The following is a 19,565-nucleotide window of genomic DNA, read 5'->3' as shown; positions in this document are numbered from 1 at the left end:
GCTGCTGCCCCAGCCCTGGGGTCGGCGTCCTGGCCACGAGCTGTAGTTTTCTACGCCGCCCCCGCTGCCGTTCCTGTGTAGTGTGGGTGTGAGTGGGCTCCGGGACCCGCGCGTGGCCGTGTCGCTCAGGCAGAATCTGTGGTCGTGGAAGGCGGCGGGAGCTGGACGTCAGTTGTGTCCTTGGGGTGACAGGGGCTCCCGTGTCCTCCCACAGGAGGAGGGAGCGGCCGAGCCCGGGGCTGCTCAGGGCTGGTCGGTGCTGTCCCTGCGCAGCGGCCGGAGCGGTCGCAGCTCAGCAACCTCCGGGTTGGCTGTAACGTCACCCAAAAACTCCCCCGGGCTGGTGGAAAGCGGCTCCGTCTCCCCTGCTCCTCCCCAGCTCGCACCTCGTCCGCTGCTGTCTGGAGCGAGGTCAGACACGAGGCCCCGTCCTGCGCCCCCTGTGCTCGTCCCACCCCAGCATCAGCATCACCTGCAGCTTCCGTTACCCCGTGACGTAGGTGCAAGGAGTAACGACCTAGTAGGGAAATGAGTGCGAGGGGACAGGGCAGTGGGGACGAGGGCTCGGGGCGCAGGGCCCTGGGGGGCTGAGCCGGCTCTTGGCTCCCGCTGCAGGAGTCACGTCAGCTCTGCCTCAGTTTCCCCGGCTGCAGGGCGGAGCGGAGGCTGCTTTGGGGAGCGAGCAACGCGGGGAGCGCTCTCTAAATGTGATGTATTTAGCGTTTTGTGTCATAGGATCGGTCTGCGGTGGCACCGGCTCCTCCGGGGCGGTGGGGAGGGCTCAGGGCTGGGTCCGGGGCAGAGCCCCCTCCTGCCTTGGGTGGGTTCGGCCCGGTTCGGTTCTGCCTTTGTCGCCTCCCGCGCGGGGCTGTACGACTGTCGTCTCCTTAGCAACATTTCCCGATTTGATGTTGTGATTCTTACTATTGTAAAGGTTGAAATTAAATAAAGCTTCTAGATGTTCCTCCTCAGCTTGGGTGTCAGTCCATGGGGGGCGGGAAGGCCAGGAGGGGGGTTGGCACATCTGGGGACACCTGACGTCCCAGGGTGGCAGAGAACACCACGAGGAAGAGCGTGAAGGGACGTTGTTGTCTCTGATCCCTTCAGCTGCAAAACTCCCCCTTCCTGGGCTTTGCCCCCCAGCCCGCAGGCAGAGCCGCACACCTGGGGGGTTCTTCTTTGTGCCCATCCCACCCACTCCTGCGGGGTCCTGGGCCGGCTGTGACTAACGGGGGGTCCCACGGGGCCTCCCCCGCCCGGCAGCAGGTGTCCCCCACCCACTCCTAAAAACCACAAGTTCTTTTCTACCTTGGCCGGGGTGGAAGTGCCCACGGGTGGATGAGCTGCAGGTCCCCAGGAGCCCCCATGCCCTGGGGAGCAGCAGCTGCTCCTGTGCCCCGGCCCCAGGACCCTTGGGGTGCCCCTGGGAGCCCAGGGGTGTCTCTGAGCCACTGACCCTTCAGCTCCCCAAGGCAGCGCAGGGGTTTCCTGCAGCACCAGCCGCCCCAGCCCTCACCCCAGGGCCCAGCACAGCCCCCGGTGCCACAGCCCAAGCCCAACCTGCTGCTGCCTCAAGGCGCCGGGTCCAAAACCCCCGCGTGTGGGGCGGCCCCGGGGCTCGGTCACGCAGCAGGTTTGGGGTGGCCGGGGACACCTCTCCCCAAAAGCTGCGCCCAGGAACGGGCAATGAGCTTCAGCCTCTTCTCAGCTATTAAAACACATATATATACAAGAAAGAAGAGGGCAGAGGCGGTTACTACTCTATCCCTTTTTATTGTCTTTACTCTATGTTGTAAAAAGATCCAGTATCACATAACAGCCACTGAAGTATCCCAATACCACACTAGTTCTGAACCATTTACACAATAGCTTAGTCTTCTTTTTTTTTTCTTTTTTGTTTTTTGTTTTAAACCTGCTGAAGGGAACCCCATAGTGCCCATTATACAGGCCAAAGAAACAAACACTGCTCAACTCAGAGTGACAACCTCAAGCAAGTGAAATGAGGATGGGAGGGGTTGGGTGAACACCGGCTGCAGGACGCCCGGGGATGGAGCCGGGGGACCCGGAGCCTCCGGCCCCCGAATGGGGCACAGACCCCCGGCCCCAGAGCCGCGGGGCCCGCACGCCCCGCTCCAGCGCTCCAGCACGTCAGCTCCCGGGGCGGAGGCCACAGCTCCGCTAATTAAAGCCCATGAGGAGTAAATTAAACTTGAGCAGGGAGAAGCAAAGGGCAACCCCAGGGAGGCGGCTCCATCCTGGGACCCCTTGGCCAGCGACCCCCCCGTGCCGAACCAGCCCCCGACGAGCGATTTGGTTCCACAGAACCAGACCTCACCTTGATTTCAGGTACAAAGAGCATAAGAAAACGGTGAATAAAAACAAATGATCCCAGGCCCCGTGCCTGCCCGGCGCCCGCTGCCCCGCGGGCACAACCCCGGCTGCGCCCCAAACCCCAGGGAGCTCGTCCGCTCCCAAAACGTCCAGCCCGAGGGCTCACGCGCGTTACAAACGTTACCGAAGCCTCACAACAGCCCTGTGAGGTAGGTCACTGTCTTCATTTGACAGGGAATCCAAGGCAAAGCTGGGATTAAATTCCAGATTCGCATTTCATGCCGTGCCTGTCACAATCCTCCTTCCACACCAATATGGTCCCTGTTCATAGAAAACAAAGAACGTTGTGCCTGTGCTCCTGGCTTCCCGCAGGAGAAAGCGCTCACACGGCAGCAATCCCGGCCCGTGCAGCACAAGTGACAGGGATCCGGCCTCCTCGACGCCGGGAGAACACGAAATTAAAGATAAAACAGAATAACAACAACGCAAGAGGACAAACAGCAGAGGGAGGTTCGGAAGGACGAGTCGCATCTCGGCGGCGCTGAGGCTCGGGGTCCCGCTGCAATGCTGCGGCCGTGCCACGTCCTGGGGGCGCTGGGGACGGTCACCATGAGGGCGCCACTCGCTGGGCTGTACCGGAGCCGCTGGATCCGCGCTGTGCCCGGCGCCGCAGCCACATCTGTCTGTCTGTCCGTCTGTCCATCCTCCTGCGCCGGGAGCAGCTCCCGCCGGCCCCGTGGGGAGGGGGCAGCGGCTGAGGGTCTTGCCGTCCGGTTGGGTTGGGGCCCATCGGCGCTTCCAGTCCATTCCCGGCGCTGGTTCTTCCCGGAGCCGACAGCAGGAGATTCAGACAACATTAATCTTCTAGGATGGAGAGAGATGACTTCACAAGGGATAAATAGAACTTTTATTTAAATAAACATTTGTGAACATCTTTATACAAATTACAAGTCCCCACACAATCCTCCGGCTGTGCCTAAGCGCCGAAGCTGCCGGGCGGGCCCTTGAGCAGATCCACCAGGATGTCGAGGAGCTGGCTGTGCTGGTGGTGCAGGTCCCCGGGGATGGCCGCCATCTCGTAGCACAGACACGTCTCCACCATCTTGGAGAGCGAGACGCGGAAATCCCGCAGGAGACGGATGGTATAGGAGTCTCCCTCCAGCACCAGGAGATCGCTGTCGGTCAGGGAGACGGTCGCTCGCCAGCCGTCGTCTTGGTGGGAAGAAGAGAGGAGGTGAGAAGGGGAGCGGGGGGACCTGTCCCGGCCACCGCAGCGGGTCTGCCCCACGCGCACTTCAGCCCAGAGCCTGGGACTCAACCGGAGCCCAGCAGCTCTGACCATGGCGCCGGGAGCTTCCCGCTGGTTCCCGTCTGAGCTCGAGGCCAAGCGCGGCACTGCCAAACCGCGCAGATGAGGTTCTCAGGACGTGCTTTAGTGGTGGCCTTGGCAGTGTTGGGTTAAGGGTTGGACTCGATGATCTTACAGGTCTTTTCTACCATCAGTGATTCTGTGGTTCTAAAAACCCAGGGGTTAAAGCAGCGTGTCCGTGGGGAGAAGAGCTCACTCCTCCCTACGCACCAACCCGACTCCTCGCTCCCACAAAGGAACCTGCAGGCAGGAGCCTGCTTGGAGCTCGGTGTCCTCACCGCCCTGCAGAGCTACAGCTGAGAACACTCACCACCCATCACCTTTGTGGCCCTCAACAGCAGCACCTTGTCCAGAACAAGAGGCTTAGAAAGACAGACGGGACATGAGGAAGGAATTGTTGCCCTGAGGGTGGTGAGAGCCTGGCCCAGGTACCCAGAGAGGTGGTGGCTGAACCATCCCTGGAGACATCCCAGGCCAGGCTGGACGGGTCTGAGCAACCTGAGCTGGTGAAGATGTCCCTGTCATGGCAGGGGGGGCACTGGGGGCTGGGAAGGTCCCTCCAACACAAACTGTTCTGTGACTCTGATTCTAAAGCAGGGAAAGAGATTTGGCTGGGGGACAAAGAGCTACCCAGAGATCAAGTGTCGCCACCTCGCAGCCCCTCGGGCTGGGGCACAGCCGGTGAACGGGTGCCCGGAGGAGCCTGCAGGAGCACGAGAGGACGGACAGATAGACCCGCCAGCCCCACAGCCGCTGCACTCACCTCGGACGTGGATGTCGGTGTCGGTCATGAGCAGCACGGCCAGCGGGTGCACCTGGGAGGAGTCCCGCACGAACACCCCGCCGTTGGACTTCACCGCCATGAAGTAGGTCAGCCAGCGGCTGTACAGCTTGGACGCCTCCCTGCAGAGGGGACGGCTGTGTCACCCGCGGGTAGCGTCACATGTGTCGGGGGCAGCGAGGGGCTCCTCAGAACCACCAGCAGGTGTCCACCCACCCACGGTGACACACACACGATCACCCACCTGTTGATGGTTGACTTGTGGAGCAGAACGGTGCCGGCCTTTGTCCGGTACGCGTAGCTGTTGGGTTTGAACTTCCCCTGACGGGTCACTTTGCCTTGTCTCACCTGGAAGAACAAGAGCATCTCCAACACCTGCAAACCAGCAGCCAGCCGCCTTCCCCTCGACCCTGTGGAGCGGTAGGTATGTTCCTCCACTTCCAGCAACACGGAGATGACCAGAACTGGCGGCCACCGAACACAAGGGACAGCAAACAGGAGGAGGAAGATGCCACCTCAATGGTTCCCAGACCACGACCTGCGCAGGCTGGGGTGGCCACTCCTCACGAGGACACACATGTCTCTGGCACCTCCACACTACCCACAGCAACCAGTGGGCCCAGAGAGCGACACAGAGCGGGAGGGAGTACCTGGATGAGGTTGGGGTACAGTCCGGCCATGAGGACGCCCTTGACCAGTTCCTCTTCTTCGCTGTACTGGTTACACACGGAGGAGGGCATGGTACAGTCAGACGGGGATGACACCAGAAAGGCTTCATAGAGGTTTTCCGAGAACTGTTTGACAAGGCCTGCAGGGAGGAGAGTGCCCCAGGGAATGAGATCGGCCTCTCCCTCGCCCCGCTGGATGGAGTCACCGCCACGGGGCAGCAGCAGGACATGCTGGAGGCTCAGCCTCGGCACTGGGACAGGAGACCTGGCTGGCCTGTGGCCTCCAGAGCACCAAAGCCAGAACCTGCACCTGCTCCAGCAGCCACCTGCCTCATCTACCCCCTTTCTGCACCGTGTTCTTCAGCCTTTCCAGGGGACAGCAGAGGCCTCTGGGACTCACCGTTGATGAAGCGAAGGCTGGGGCCATACAGGTAATAGTCCTGCAGGTAGTTGTCCCTGGCCCGGCTGTCTCTGCGCCGCAGCACCTCCTCCCAGCCCGCCACGGCTCTGACGAACGCCAGGTGATCGCTCCCGCTCTCCCGGCTCAGAACAGCCTTGGCCTGCGAGACAGACACGTGCATCAGGAAAAGAAAGCTGCCGGTGGAAAAGGACCTGGGGGTGCTGGTGACAGTGGCTGAACATGAACCAGCGTGTGCCCAGGGGTCCAAAAAGGCCACAGCATCCTGGCTGGTACCAGCACTCGTGTGGCCAGCAGGCCCAGGGCAGTGACCGTCCCTGTGCTGGGACCTGGGGAGGCCAAACCGCAAATCTTGGGGGCAGTTTTGGGCCCCTCACGCCAAGAAAGGCCTTGAGGTGCTGGAGCGAGTGGAGAGAAGGGAACGGAGCTGGTGAGGGGCTGGAGCACAAGTGTGATGGGAGCAGCTGAGGGAGCTGGGGGGTTCAGCTGGAGAACAGGAACTGAGGGGAGACAGGGACACAAAGAAATGGCCTCAAGTTGCACCAGGGGAAGTTGAGGTTGGATCTGGGAACAATTTCTTCCCCAAAGGGCTGTGGGGCATTGGAACAGGCTGCCCAGGGCAGTGCTGGAGTCACCATCCCTGGAGGGTTGGACAGATGGAGATGAGGGTCTTTTTCAACCAAAATTATTCTATCTGCTCCTTCCTGATTTCTGCCTTCCTTCAGGGGGGGCTCCTTACCTTGTCTACCTCCGCGCGGTTTTGCAGGCTGCTGCTGAAGGGGTCCCGGGTGAGGCAGGAAACGATGACGAGCAGAGGGTGGAGACAACGGTAGATGGATGCCAAGACAATGGCCTTCGCCAGCCGAGGATCTGTGGAGATCTGGGCGAGGCGTTTGCCCAAAGTAGTGAGGGCTTCTCGCTGGTCCAGCACTCCTGCAACAGAACCGCCCGCAAGGGCACATCCATCAGCTCTAAGCGGGGACAAAGTGGTGGCCGGTGGCTTCGGGGACCTGCTGGGAGAACCTGCCTGCCAGGCTCAGAAGATTTGGTATCACCTCCGGGAAAGGACACAGCACAGGGCCTGCAATAAGCACCCTGGTCTGACCCCAGGCCAGATAAAAGGCTGCAAAAGTCAGATGAGAACCCACAACACCCCAGCTATGAACTCCAGATGACAATTTTCCTTCTTTCTCTATCATCCCCCCATCTTTTTTTTAAATCTTGGGAAGTTCTCCCCACTTCTTGAACAAGCAGTATGGGAAAGAGCACCGCAATGGGTACAGTTTGGGAAGTCCCCATCAGCTGCCATCCCCATGTAGGGACAATCCTGCCCGGTTTGTCCCATGCCAACTCCTGCTTCCCATGTTTAAACAGCAAACGCGTTTCCATCACACCCACACCACGACGCAGCATTCGCTCACCGATCTCCTGCAGCAAGATCACCGCTTCATCCACAGCTTTGATGTCAGGGCTGTCCAGAGCCTTGGAGAGGAATTCCACTGCCTGCAACACAGCGGGGAGAAGGGAAAAAGAGGATAAAAAGGAGATGTTTCCCATCTGGGAGCGTGGGAGAGCCCCGAGGAGCTCACTGCCCTGCCCCAGGCTGCAACACGGTTCCCTCCTCGTTTGCCTCCGGGGATGTGAGCTCAGCCCTCTCCATTCTTGCAGAGTCTTTCAGACATACTCTGTAATTTAAGTAATCTATATATTTCCTGGTCTTAACATCCCTAGGCAGCACTGCATTTAGGAAATACTAAAGAGTCACCAGCACGCTGGGATTTTCCTGCTCATGTTTGAGGTAAAATGACGACACTGGAACCAGCACGCGGCAGGTCCCAGCCGCTGGTTCAGCGCCTGCAGCTCTGCAGGTATGCGCTGCGCTTACCGTTTTCTCCGGCATGTGGATCTTGGCCTGAACCACCAGGTTCTCCAGCGGGGTGCGCAGGATCTCTGGAACCTGGTAGGTTGGCATCTTGTCCAGGCGGCTGCGAGGGAAGAGGTGATAGGCAAATCCCGACTGACAGCGGCCAGCACGCCCTCGCCTCTGCACCACGTTCGACTTGGACACCCACACCGTTTCCAGGCAGGACACCTAGGAGGAGAGGGACTAGGCGTGAATCCTCACATGGCTCTTTGTCCTCTTTAAATGCAGCTTTCCTTCCAGTCCACAGACCTCAGGAACTCCTCACGACTGACCAACCATCCTGCTGAAGGACAATGGAAGCTTTTTCCTCTCTCGTGCACCCTGCAATGCTGGTCTCTAGCGAGTAGCAGTGCACGGATGAGACCCTGATGCTGTCTGCTGGATCCCTGCCCCAGTTCCACAGCACAAAGATGCCAGCACAGAGTGGTCCGTGTGTCCCCCACGCCAGCGCTGCCGTGTGCCAGCACAGGGACTGCAGGGTCTGCGCCGTGAGATGAACCAGGTTAGAATCGGGCTGGGCTTAAACTACAACTGTTCCGAGGTCTGAGTCGCCACCTGGCCCTGTTCTGGCACAGGGAGGGGAAGCAGCAAGAACATGGATCACAAAAGGTTTGGGTTGAAGGGACCTTCCCAGCCCCCCAGTGCCCCCCCTGCCATGACAGGGACATCTTCACCAGCTCAGGTTGCTCAGAGCCCATCCAGCCTGGCCTGGGATGTCTCCAGGGATGGTTCATCCACCACCTCTCTGGGTGACCTGTTCTGGTCCCTTACCACCCTCCTGGGAAAGAATTTCTTCTTCCAAGAGCAGCAGTGGCACAGCTGCCTTCCTTTTGTTAAAGAATTGCAGGCACAAAAGCCTTCGCAGGGCAACATGGCCTGAGAGCAGTGTAAAACTGCTCCCCCCATAAAGATGACCAACAAGCTGAGGCACTGGGGTCAAGATAGCTTCAAACACAAGCAGGTTATAATGAAGTAAAAAGAAAAGGCAGAAAGCAAATGGAAAAGCTACAGATGTTGGATGGTGTAACAGAGAGATGGGAAGGGAGCAGGATTTGCCTTAAATTTCATAGAATCATAGAATTGTTTTGGTTGGAAAAGACCCTCAAGATCATCTTTGAAGACACCAGACTTCTGCCTGTTCAGCAGAAGCTGATGGGGAGCCTGGTAAAGGCAGAGACTCACTGAATGATGAGCCACATGCTCTGTCCCCAAACAGGGACACAGCACCAGTGCCCCAGAGGCCAAAAGGAAAGCAGTTCTATCACGCCATTAACAGCATCTCAAATGCTCCTCTAAAAAGATCCATTAGCTCCAGCACGTCCCAAATGCACTCAGAGGGAAGAACGCGGCAGTACCTTGGTCTTTAGATCGTAGCGTTCCTCCTTGTGCGTGCCGCTGTCCACCACGTGGACGATGTCGTTGATGGTGATGGAGGTCTCGGCGATGTTGGTGGCCAGGACGATCTTCCTGACTCCAGGAGGAGGCCGCTGGAAGATGTTTTGCTGGTCCATCATGGGGATGTTGGAGTGCACTAGGAGATAAAAACCAGTCAAGTCCTGCCCTGCTGAGCTGCTTTGCAGTACAAGGCCAGCGTGGGCAGAGGTTCTCAGTCCTCTTGTACCATCACCTCCTGCTTCTAGAAAAGGGGGACAGGGCTGGGGACACCACTTGTTACACTGACAGCCATCGTCACGGGTTTCCTGCCAGCCAGACAACAGGAAGAATCTGCCACCCATCATTAGGGGGGGTCTCGTTTCAGTTGCTTCAACAGATGGCTCAACATCAGCAGGAGCTGGGATCACCTCCCACCCCAGCGAGGTTAACGGCACCACCAGAACATCCCTGCGCCCCAAGCACAAGTCCTGCGCCCTCCCACATTCCCCTCTTTGCAAAAGATGTGCGAGGTGGTGGAATGGGGTATCTTCACCGTCCTTTGGTTTCACTTGGTCAAAAATGGTTATGAGCAAGAGCCCAAAACTCTTCTGTATCACATATTTGCCCTGTTACAGATCGGTGATGCAGAGAATTCCCTGCAGCGCACAGAGCAGCAGGGCAGCACAAGAACATGCAGATTCACAGAACACCTGCATTAATTAGCAACCGAGCTGCTCAAAGTTGTGCTCCTGGCTGGTCTTATTTGACATTGAATAAGGAACTCTGTTAAAAACCAAACCAACCCAAATAAACCTACCCCAAAAATCTTACAGCCTTGCAGACTAGTGCTGGCTTTTGTTATAAGTTTCCCTCCTGGGATGGAGAACATTAAATTCACTAATCCAAGCTGAGCTACGGAGTGCATCTCATGCCATAAAACAGGCTGGAAGATCTTTTCCAGGTAGGCTCAGCACGCAGCTGCAGCAATGGCAAATTGAGCAGTTTCTTCCTCACCTAATTCTGAACTGCTGGAGGCAAACAGGAAGCCAGTTTGTCTGATCACACACAGGTTTGGGTGGCCTCTGCTAGGAGTTATTTGTGCTTAACATGCACAATTACACAAAAAGCACATATATTGGAGCATCCAAGCTTGCTCTGTATCAGAATAACAGCTGCAACAGCTCCTGAAGCCAAGCGGTCTGTCCATTCCCCCAAATCCCGTCTCACCTGGCAGGACGAGGTACCGGCTGTTCTGGGATCCCAGCGTCTCCAGCAGACGCTGCTGCACCCCCTTGATCTCCTGCCAGCCAGGGAGGAAGCAGAGGATCCCACCTGGAACAGAGCAGGACGTAAGAACAAGCAGCCTGGAAATGCAAGCACTTTTCCTCAGCTGGAGACACAGAACTGCTTCTGCTGCCCAGGCAGGACACCCGTTAGTTCCCCAAGTCCAGAGCAACATTTTAGCCCAAGAAACTCCAAGAAAAGCAGAGTCTGGGTCAGTGATGACCCTGCCAGCTGATCACTAAGGAAACCCACATCATATTTATTGTGAACTAATGAGATACAGTCACTATGGGCAGTGTGACTCAGGGGAACGGTTGTCTAGACTCCATACCCGCCATGCTGTATCTGCTTCTGCGAGCTCGTTAGGTTTTAAAGCCAGGAAGAAACCAGGTTACCCATAGTTTGAGGGTGAATACCTCTGCTAGCTTTGAAACACTTAAAACTCTTCAAAGTCATCTGAGAATCCTGCCTTAGTCACAAAAACATCACCTCCCGGGCAAAGAAATTTAACAGGGATGAGTCTCCAGTACAGAAAAACAACTGAATTGTGCAGCACAAGGTTGCAAATGCTGGAACGCAGACAAGTCGTGTCCTTCGCCCCAGAAACAGCCGTACCCCAGGTCACTGAGGACTCAGATTCTGTTTCCATCAAAGGCTCGGAATTAGCTCATGCCACAGGGCTCCAGACGGCTCAGCTCAACTGGAATTCAGGGTGGCCTTGCTGAGCTCAGCTCAGCATCATGTTTTATCTGCAAAAGGTCTGGGCTCTCCACAGTTCACTTCCCCCCTGCAGCAAAAGGCAAGAGGAAGAGGGCAAGGCAGAACCTACCTGGTTCTCCGTGGGCATCAATCTGGAGCACGAGGTCGGTGATCAGATCAAGATCAAGGACACATTCGTCGTCTGATTGCTGGATAAAAGAGCAGGACACATGCAGATAAATGAGCAGCAGTCTCACAGGCAGCAGAAAAGCACGCAGCCTCTGGACAGAGCAAACGCCTGTACTTGGACTGTCTGACCAGGACCAGGAGCCAGGAACCTCCAGAGCCTGGTTTGGGCTCCATCTGGATCTGCTCTGGTCACAAGTGCTGCCACTTCCCTCTGCTGCGCAGCGAGGATATACAGTCCCTTCGCTGTTCTCCTGACTCGGAAGCTAACGGAGATTTGTGTACCTAACAAGTAACAAAAATTAACATCATGTTTTTGGGGACAAAACTGTGTCGTATGCACCTGGAACTTCAAATCCAGCAGGCACAGAGCAGCAGCTTTTGTATCTCTCAGTAATTTGGAACATACATACCAGGCCAGCTTAAAATGTGCAGGTAAAAAAATACAGTCACAAGAGAAACAAAGATTGCCCTGAAGGCAGCGGGATGCCCTTCTCAGCAAGTTTGCTGATAATCCAGAACCGGGAGAAGCTGTCGATAGACCAGAGAGCTGCTGAGCCACAGGGAGGAGCTCTGCAGGCTGGAGAAACGGGCTGACGGGTCCCAGCCCAGCAGGCTGCTCCAGGCCATCTCCAGACGTCCCTGCCGACCTCAACTGTTCTGTGACCGCGCGACCCACAACTGGGGTAAGACCCCCCCACAGCAAAGGCTGCACGGCTGGAGGGAATTTTCCAGAGGAGCTGTAAGACCAGTTGCAAAAAGTAATCACCAGGGAATTCAGCCGTGCAGGATGGGGAGCACGTGGGTAACAGACTGCTGTAAGCCATAACCATCCTCGTCTTGGGTCAGGCTCACACAGAGCATGTGAACGTTCAGCTCTGCAACTATTTATACACAGACAAGTACAGTGAGCTGTCAGCTTACTCAAACATAAACAAACTTTACATTAAAGAGAGATAAGAGTAACTTTGACTCAAATATGAAGTCATCTTTATCCACGATATAATCAAAATACTGTGGGACTACTAACTGGCTTTACCTCTTAAGGGTTGAGGTGAGATTAAAGCTGAACAAACACTGTCCAACAGCCCCAGGAAGGAGAGACCAGTTCTGGACCCAAACTCTCCCCTGCTGATATCACAGAATGTCCAGGGTTGGAAGGGCCCCACAAGGATCACCAAGTCCCATCCCTGCACAGGACAACCCCAAAATGCCAGGAGTTGGTGGCTCGCCTGAGGCACACAGCTCCACCACCGCGCTGCACACTCACCTTGATCTCGTAGTGCCGGTGTCGGTGCCGGCCCAGTTTGGCCAAGATCTCCTCCAGGTAGTACTCCTTCACCGGGTACATGAAACCCGGCACCTTGACCACAGGGCAATCCCCAAAGTAATGCGAGAAACGCTGATTGTCTCCCGTGGCGCTCATCAAGACCAGGCGCAGGTCGGGGTTGAGCTTCTGGATGCCTTTCAGCAGGATGAGCAGGAAATCGGTGTTGACGTCTCGCTCGTGAACCTCATCGACCACAACGTGGCTGACGCCCTCCAGGCTGGGGTTCCCCTGCAGCTTGCGCAGCAGGATGCCCACGGTGCAGAAGAGCAGAGCTCCCCCCCGCGCAGGCGGCTTGCTCTCCAGTCGCACCTGGTAGCCCACGTTCTTCCTCATGTTGGGCCCCAACTCTTGTGCCACACGCTGGGCCACCGAGATGGCGCTGATCCTCCTGGGCTGGGTGATGACGACGTTGCAGCGGGCGCCGCGGCCCTCCAGGATGTAGTGTTCCAGCAGGAGCTGCGGGATCCTCGTGGTTTTCCCACAGCCCGTGTCTCCTGCTATTACCACCACAGGGTTCTGCTCGATGGCTGACAGGATGGTGTCTTTGTGAGGATCTACCGGCAGCGGGTGGCTCTCCTGCCACGAGGATCCTCTCCTTTTCCAGAGGGCCAGGAGGTTCTGGCTAAGGCGCACTTCCTCTGCTTCCAACATGGGTATATATGTCTTCCCCGTGATCGCGTCGCTTATCGCACCAGATTCCTTGCTCAGGTTCATCATGTCATCGGCAATCCGGGGCCTGGATTCCCTGATGTCCACGGGATACTGGGAGAAACGGAGAAAGTTGGCAGGGACAAAAAGATTAGTACCTGTCCTGAGAAGGGCAGAACCAAGTGCCTGGAACAGGCTCAGCCAGACTGGTTTTGCAGTGATCAAAGTCCTTCGGACTTTAAGTAACTCAGCCATTTATATTCCGAATTGAGGTTGTTTAAGGTGAGAATTAACTTGGGCAGCTCCCTGCATTTTCCTCATTGCGTCTCTATTTTAAGACAGGTACTAGCGGTGACGCCTGAACTGACAGGCACAAAACAGTAACTTAAGCTCTTCAAGTCAGTGGCTACAGCACATGCAAGTGATGCAAGGGGCCCTCAACAACGACTTTTGGAAACTATCAAGTTACACCACCACCCTTCTCTCCCTCAGGAAGCCCAGACACTTCACTGGCACAAAATGCAAGGATTCAGCTAGGCCAGAAATATTCCATCTTGGCAAAAGAAAAAACAAGCCCCAGATCCCACAGGAAGAACTAACAGGAGCAACAATAGGTCAGGAATTGTCTAGAACAAAAACCAAAACATTGGTCCAGATGTTTGCAAGATTAAAATTTCAGCTACAAATCAGTACTTTTGGATTCAGCCTTATTCAGAGCCACAAACCCACGCCTTCCACACACGGTGTGACAGCTCATGTGTGTGTAAGCACGGGAGGCAGACTAAGCTCCTTCAAGATGCTGCTGTTTTTCTCACTTTTCTAACCCTTACAGCAGGTCATTCAGAAACAACTGCTGTCGTAGGCACAGTCTTGGCTTTCTAGGTCATTCACTACTGCTTCCTTTACTTTACGGTAGCTATAAGATGCTGTATAGGTTGCCTGAGATCTTTCTCGTTCAGGCCCAAGAGTACTATTGCATCGGTGACTTGCCAGCTTGCAAACACAGGCACAATTTTCAGTGACTTCAGTAAGATACGCACATTTGTACCTGAGCTCTGCTCAGCCTCACCGTGGTGACAACTCCTGCCCTGATGGTGACCGCTCCTAAGGAACCCTGTCTCGGCTCCCATGGGTGTCTGTCCACCAGGACGAGGGATCTCCTGAGTGAAAGCACCAGTAGGTGCCCAGGGACCTGCACCCACTGCTGATGGACAATTTATGAGACACTCCTAAGGGAAACGTGCATGTACTGACACCTGGTCCTTGTAAAGCTACAAGCAGAGGCTAACAGACCCAAGCCCTGCACAAGGCACTATTCCTAAGCCTACAAAGCAGGCTATCAGCAAGCCAAAACCGCACTCTGCATCATCCCCAAAGCCAAATAATGCAGACAAGTGTCACAGAAAGGGTCTCCCTTCCCTCAAGGTCAGCAGAGACTGATCAGTTTTTGCGGCAAACTATCAAGCCATGAATTCCCTCAACACTGACATGAAGCTCTCAACCCACATGCAATTCTTGATGTTAAACAGGCTCAGCCAAAGGTGCTTTCAGAGAGCTGAGCAAGCCTTACGTGGTTCAGGTAGTTCTCGATCTTGCGCAGGGTTGCTTCGGGGACTTTGATGTGGCAGGGTTTCCTCTGGTTCTCCCCAAGCTCCCGGAGCGATGTCATGTTGTACATGGCGTGGCTGAGGGGGTTGTTGTTCTTGTCCACCAAGCCGAGGCTCTGCAAAGGAAGAGGCGAACGCCACTATCAGAGGAGATTGCTGCATACGAATCGCTGGTGTGGAGAGCACACAGGTCCTGTGTGTTCAGCTAGATTAAGTTCTTACCCCACATCCTAAATCCATCACCTCCTGCTTTTGCCACAGCAAGAAACAAGATGTGATCCCACCTCAGCTCTGGTGAAACAGGCACACGGGAGCCAGCTGCTACCTGGCCCCAACACAACGCTCACAAAGCTTTAACAGATCCATCAGAGAAACAGCAGCCACAATCATATCTGACAAAAACCTCTCACAAGTGCCGTTCACACTCTTGCTGTGATTCTGGTATGTTGTGGTAATTCAGTAAATCCTGCACTATTTTCTTGGACTTCTCTGCCAACTCTAGAGTCTGCAGCTAAACTATCACAGCAACATTTCTGGATTAGTCCACCAACAAGAAGGGGAAGATGATGTGTCCTAGCAGACATCAGCAAAGTGGCCAAGAGAACAGGCTAACGCTTCCAGGGCGATTCCCACACATCACTTATTGAGGGGTCAAAATGCACACAGCTGCCTTCTAGGGCTCCCCACAGACCAGAGGGGTACAACAGCAGTTGGGACTGGATCTCACAGTTCAGAAATACATGTTTATTAAACACAAAATTAAACATCAGAAAGTTTCAGGCATCATCTCACTGGGCTCAAAGAGGGTAAGTCAGGTGCAAGGAGCCTCTATTTGACACATTAGACGTGGGACAGAGAGCCATGTGCACTTACCTTGAGCTTCTGGCAGGCCAGCGCCGCCGCTTTGTTTTCTGCCTCCACCTTGCGACGGCCCTTGGCAGCAAAAGTCATGGGGCAGGGCCAGCGCAGCGTGAGCTTGCAGATCTTGGTCTTAGTGCCTACCGTACGGAACTGCATGTATTCCTACAAGGCGTAAAACCAACATCAGACTGGGGCAGATGTTAAGAGCTTACATAATTAGCTAGGCATTTTCAAACACACCTCAATATTTCTAAGCAGAGCTTAAATTCTTGGGGTTTTTTGTTTGCTTTGAGGTTTTTTGTTTGGGTTTTTTTTTTTGAACAGTGCACTGGAATGGGTTTACTGCACTGAATTCCACCTCTCGAGGCACTGGATAAGCAAACCCAGGGCAGACAGCTGCACGGAGAACGTCACCGGGAGCCTACGGGGTGGGGCGCGGCTCCTGTTTGCCAAGCACACGAGGTCTGGAAGGGAGGTGGGTGACACACCGAGGAGTCACACCACAACTGGCAAGATCCAAGTCGTGGAAAGATTCCATCAGCACAGAAATGACACATTGCTCTGAGTAACACAAACTTGTGTTTGATGCAGATAGATGGGGAAATGCAAACCCAACACCTTAGGAAATATTCTCCTTCATTCAGACAGCAGCTGCTCTGTTGCCCTGGTCTCAAGTAACAACATTCCTCATGCTTCTAATACAACGTTTCCTCAGTTCTCACCACAAAGTCTTTGTCTTACTCTTCAGGTGGATTTTTCTAGGCCTAGTTTTAACTTCCTTTCTCTCCCCAGTTCTCAACGACCCCAAAAAAACACATCCAAAGTGATTCCAGTCGGATGTTTGAGCTTCGCCCCTGGCAGGGCTCAGACAGCATCCTACCTTGACTGTGGAGGAAGAGGTCGCGATCTGAATCACTTGGGCCAGGAGGTTTTTGGGGAGCGGGAACTGCGTCAGGGCACGGATGGCAGTGTTGTCGTCTGTCATTTCAATGGAGCTCCCTCCTCGGCTAGGTGGAAAACGAGAACACTTTGATGTACAAATATCCAGCCTGTGTGTTCAGACCCACCTCGCTGCAGGTCTGAAACTGAGTAGTTAAAGGCACAGATAATTCTGGTCATCTGAAAAGTCAAGCTGGACCTTGCTACTAAAATCTGTCACTCACAGAACAATCTCCCAGCCCTGTAAAGCCACCTACTACAAAGCAATCAAACCTTTACACCGGCACTACAAAGCAGACAGCATCAACATTTATTAAATAACTCTGAAGCCAAAGAACATTCCTAAAAACAGCCACCACCGGGTCCTTATTGATCTTGCTCCTGTTGACTATTAAAATTCAAAGATTAGTGCTCATAAAATATGAAGTCAAGAAAGCAACCATGGGGATGAAAATTAGCAGATTTAAGGTCGCTCTCAAAACCAGAGTGGCCAAAAAAAAGCCTAAGTGCACATGCAGAGTTTCTGGGAATGGAATCTCTTTAAGCACAGAAGAAGAAACGCAGGTAATGAGCGGGCAGCAGTCTGTCCAAAGCGCAAGACTCGGGAGAAGACACCTGTGCAACCTTTGTGCTGACAGCCGGGTACAAGCCCAGGCTGCCCCGCTATTGCTCGCACCAAGAACAGAACCACAGTCAGCATTTGGCTCAGCTAAAGACCTCACCAGCAAGGTGGGAAACTGCAGCTCAGCTGCGAGGAACCACAGGCGTCCATCAGCTACAAAGAAAAGTCTCTCTCTGGTGCCCTGGATTAGCAGCTGTCAGGGCAGACGTACCTTGCATCTCTGCCTGGGGTTCGAGCGTCCTGATGTGCCATCGGTAGATAATCAGAAACATCGATGGCTTCTTCTTCCAGCTCTCCTTCCTCCAGTTCCCCTTCTTCCAGCTCCCCTTCCTCCAGCTCTTCTCTCCTCATTGCTTTAGGCATCCTGCCCTGCTCCATGGGCTGGATGGCATCATCCGGCTCCATCCGCCGCCAGCAGGTTGACAAGTCGGCGAGGGAAGGGCCGGACTTGGAGCGCCACTTGCCCTCCGAGCACCACCGCTCGTCGGGACAGCCCAGCTGGTCAGCGAGGAGCCGGTACTTCGCAGCGTCAAAGAGCTCATTTCTGGGCCCCAGCAAACCCCAGCCCTACAAAGGAAAAACGCATCGTTAGCTATAGTAAGGAGTAGATACAGATAACTCTGCAGGAAACCGAAACACATCTGGTAAAGGAGAGAAATGCAGGAGCAATTTCTTCATATCCCACGGAAAAAGAGAGAAAGAAAAAGGACTTTCAGAAACTTGGAGCTTTACTCCTGCCATTATTCCTTAAGAAATAACGTTCACTAACCTCACTTCCCCGAGCAGAAGTCCTTAGCATCATATAACTTATTAGAAAGCGTGGGCTGAAATTTATCGGTATTTTTCTGATTAGCCGCTCAGGCTGTTTCATTTTGTGCTGTAGGAGCACCTCAGACAACAAGAATTCACTTTGCTAGCTGCTGTACTCAAAGTCACCATCTGTATTCAGACAGTCTGCGCCAATTAAGTCACTATGACTTTTCTTGAACTGACAACTATTTATTTAAAGCAGCATTTGCAGTTATTTCTAGAGCTAAAATTGCACCAGGGCCCTCGTTATGAAGGTCTTCTGTTAGGTATAGGTTTAGCTGGCAAGGTGAGTTCACACCTGGCTGAGGCAAACGGGCTTTTTAGCTCAAACAGACTGAGACAGCTCAAGACTTCACCCTCTACCCTTGATCAGCAAATAGGCCAGTTACAAATGGGAACAGAGAATGGGAAGAGAGACTTACAGAAGTCAAAGATATCACCAAAACAGACGAGGCCTGCACACTCAAAGGCTCAGTTCTTCCAGCTAAGGAGCAGTGTAAGCTCACCTTGAAGAGCTGACACGCTGCAGCTGCCGCCTGCCTCTCGGCATCAATCTTCTTGGTCCCATAGCCTTCTACTTCCACGTTCTTAGGCCATTTTATATGCAGAGTGACTTTCTGAAAAGCAACAATAACCAGTGAAGTGAGACAGTACAGAGCCATCTTTCTCTTCCACCAGGAGCAGCCCTACTTCAAACAGCTCTGAACTGCAGGCAAACAAGAGAACTACAAATCAAAGTCCCAAACAAACTGTTTGGTCCCTTTATGGGAAGCTCCATTTCAGTAACTTTGAAAGTACAACCGAGCTCCTCTTACACCGGTACCGGAGGATGAGAGCCGCTCAAAACCCTGCAAAGAATGCTGAACCCTGCCCTTTTAAAAAATCGTTTCAAATCAAGAACTCCTCCTCCACCTGGCCCCGCAGATGCTGCAGCAGAGTTTCTGCAAGGCTCAAAGGAGGGAAACGCCGAAGGAATTCTCTCCGTGTCCTGCAGCAGAGATGAAAGGTGGCGTTTCGGTCCGCTGGGAAAACCCCACCTAGAAGGCTGGAGAGAAAGCTCCTGGTTTCTCAGCAGCCTCCAGCCGGATCTCACTGCACTGCAGGAAACTGCGAGGTGTTTTGCCTCCAGGCCCTCAGGGAAAGGCACACACCTGCAGAGGAAAACGTGTCTCGGGAAGGCCAGGTTACTGGGTTCTCAAGAAAAAACCTTGTTCACTTCCAACCAAGACTTCTTCAGGTTGTGTCACCTCTCCTTGTGTCCCCACACACTGCGTCTGGGTTGTTTTTTCACCTTTTTTTGGTAGTTTCCCAATCCAACCCTCGTTTTCTGCCACAGCTCCATTATTGTTTGTTGTTGGTTTGCTTTTTTTGGTTTATTTTTTTGTTAGTTTTTCCAGTCTGAAGTTATCCTCAACGTTAATCTATTTAAGTGCTAGCAAGAATGAGAACTGATTACGCAAACTGAAACGATGAGGGGCTGGTTATGGCATTCCAACAGTGAAGTTCAGAAGCTGTACCACTGCTGGATGAAACGCAAGAAACACAAACCCCATGAATCAGAAAGGAACTCTAGAGGAACCATTACTAATGTAGTGCTTAAAATGCAGAGATGCTTAAGAAGAATGCGGTAATAAAAACTGTCTGGGAAACATTAGACAGAATGTTATTGGAAAATGTTAATGCATCAGAACTGGATCTTTTCCTGGAATGTAAG

At 54.1% G+C, this 19,565-nt stretch overlaps 1 protein-coding gene across 5 annotated transcripts in view; it reads right to left on the bottom strand.

Annotated features, from left to right (window-relative positions):
• Positions 1-1,753: 1,753 nt before the first annotated feature.
• DHX30 (DExH-box helicase 30) overlaps positions 1,754-19,565 on the bottom strand; it is a 38,901-nt gene continuing 21,089 nt past the window's right edge. For all 5 annotated transcript variants that reach the window (XM_065830781.2, XM_065830783.2, XM_071805451.1 and 2 more), the window contains 17 exons: positions 18,358-18,468; positions 17,253-17,608; positions 16,361-16,487; positions 15,493-15,642; positions 14,583-14,735; positions 12,305-13,126; positions 10,979-11,057; positions 10,093-10,197; positions 8,847-9,022; positions 7,453-7,659; positions 6,989-7,070; positions 6,307-6,500; positions 5,550-5,709; positions 5,132-5,289; positions 4,726-4,829; positions 4,464-4,603; positions 1,754-3,543 (listed from right to left, as the gene is read on the bottom strand). In XM_065830781.2, the coding sequence (XP_065686853.1) occupies positions 3,308-3,543; positions 4,464-4,603; positions 4,726-4,829; positions 5,132-5,289; positions 5,550-5,709; positions 6,307-6,500; positions 6,989-7,070; positions 7,453-7,659; positions 8,847-9,022; positions 10,093-10,197; positions 10,979-11,057; positions 12,305-13,126; positions 14,583-14,735; positions 15,493-15,642; positions 16,361-16,487; positions 17,253-17,608; positions 18,358-18,468 (3,360 nt within the window). In that variant the 3' untranslated portion in view covers positions 1,754-3,307. The remainder of the gene's footprint in view (positions 3,544-4,463; positions 4,604-4,725; positions 4,830-5,131; positions 5,290-5,549; positions 5,710-6,306; positions 6,501-6,988; positions 7,071-7,452; positions 7,660-8,846; positions 9,023-10,092; positions 10,198-10,978; positions 11,058-12,304; positions 13,127-14,582; positions 14,736-15,492; positions 15,643-16,360; positions 16,488-17,252; positions 17,609-18,357; positions 18,469-19,565) is intronic.

Source organism: Patagioenas fasciata, chromosome 2 (assembly GCF_037038585.1).
Source record: "Patagioenas fasciata isolate bPatFas1 chromosome 2, bPatFas1.hap1, whole genome shotgun sequence".
NCBI lineage: Eukaryota > Metazoa > Chordata > Aves > Columbiformes > Columbidae > Patagioenas > Patagioenas fasciata.
Note: the sequence above shows the minus strand (reverse complement) of the source record. Positions and strands in the feature narration are given on the sequence as shown.